The 1079-nt window shown below is 26.2% G+C and overlaps 1 protein-coding gene across 1 annotated transcript in view; it reads left to right on the forward strand.

The window, feature by feature from the left end:
* The window catches only part of ENU1_156990 (hypothetical protein), a gene marked incomplete at its 3' end in the record, with an annotated part of 2738 nt that extends 2137 nt beyond the window's left edge, over positions 1-601 (forward strand). The window contains exon 2 of the mRNA XM_008860748.1: positions 1-601. This exon is cut by the window's left edge and continues 271 nt beyond it. Coding sequence (XP_008858970.1) covers positions 1-601 — 601 coding nt within the window.
* Positions 602-1079: the final 478 nt, after the last annotated feature.

Raw genomic sequence — 1079 nt, forward strand, 5'->3', positions numbered from 1 at the left:
TAAGAATAAAGAACAAAAAGAATATAATGAACAAGAAATTAAATCAAGAATCAGATATGCTCAATCAATAATAATTAACAAATGTGAGAATATGAAATTTGATATTGATGAAGTTAAAGAATTATTAGAAGTTGTTGATAGTAAAGTTGGGATTTTTGTAAAACCATTCCCTCGTGATGTAAAGACTAACACAATACATATTGAAAATAGTCAATTAATGTCTTTCTCTTCATTTGCATCATGTGACAAAGGAATTATTATTAATAGTAATGGAATTAATAGTATTTCATATTGTCAAGAAGAAGTTATAATGAAAAGAATGAAAGATGTAAAGTTTATGTTAAGTGAAAAATTGAAGAAACTTGAAATGGAAGAGTGCAGTGGAATTAATATTGACAGTGATGTTAAAGGAAAAGAAGTGAAAATGATAAAGTGTCATAATATGAAGATAATTGATACTTCAAATTCAATTCAACCAATTGAATGTGATAATGTTGAAGTAATAACAGAACAACAAAATGGAATGGGAAGAGGATTTGGAAGATTCTTAGCCGGTGGGAATATAGCAATGGGAGGATTTGGAGGGGAGTTTCTCCATTAAATAGAACCTAATACCCATACCTAATTCAATTAGTTTTTGATAAATTGGAATTTTAAAATAAGAGAAAACAAACACTTGAAGTAAAGAAGTTCGTTAAAGTATTGTCTCAATACCTGACATTCTTTTCCATGCAAAAGACATAATAATTTATATCATCATTACTGAACAATGTCACTGAAGCTTGAAAGGACAACCAAACAAGAAATAAATATTCAATTTCATTAAGGAGAGTTATTGTCAATATCAATAAAATGAGTTTTAGTATAAATGATAAAAGAAATACAAAGAAAAAGGAGTAAAAGAGAAGAAGAAAAGAATTAAATGAGGAAATATGAATATGAATAAAGACAATACAAATAATGAATATAGAATAATATCAAAGTGTGAAAGTGAAATAAGAAAAGAGAATATGAAGAAGAAAAATATTTAAAGAAAAGAAGATATACAACAAGAAAGAAGTTAAGTCGAAATAAAAAGA

Source organism: Entamoeba nuttalli (assembly GCF_000257125.1).
Source record: "Entamoeba nuttalli P19 unplaced genomic scaffold asmbl_6605, whole genome shotgun sequence".
NCBI lineage: Eukaryota > Evosea > Mastigamoebida > Endamoebidae > Entamoeba > Entamoeba nuttalli.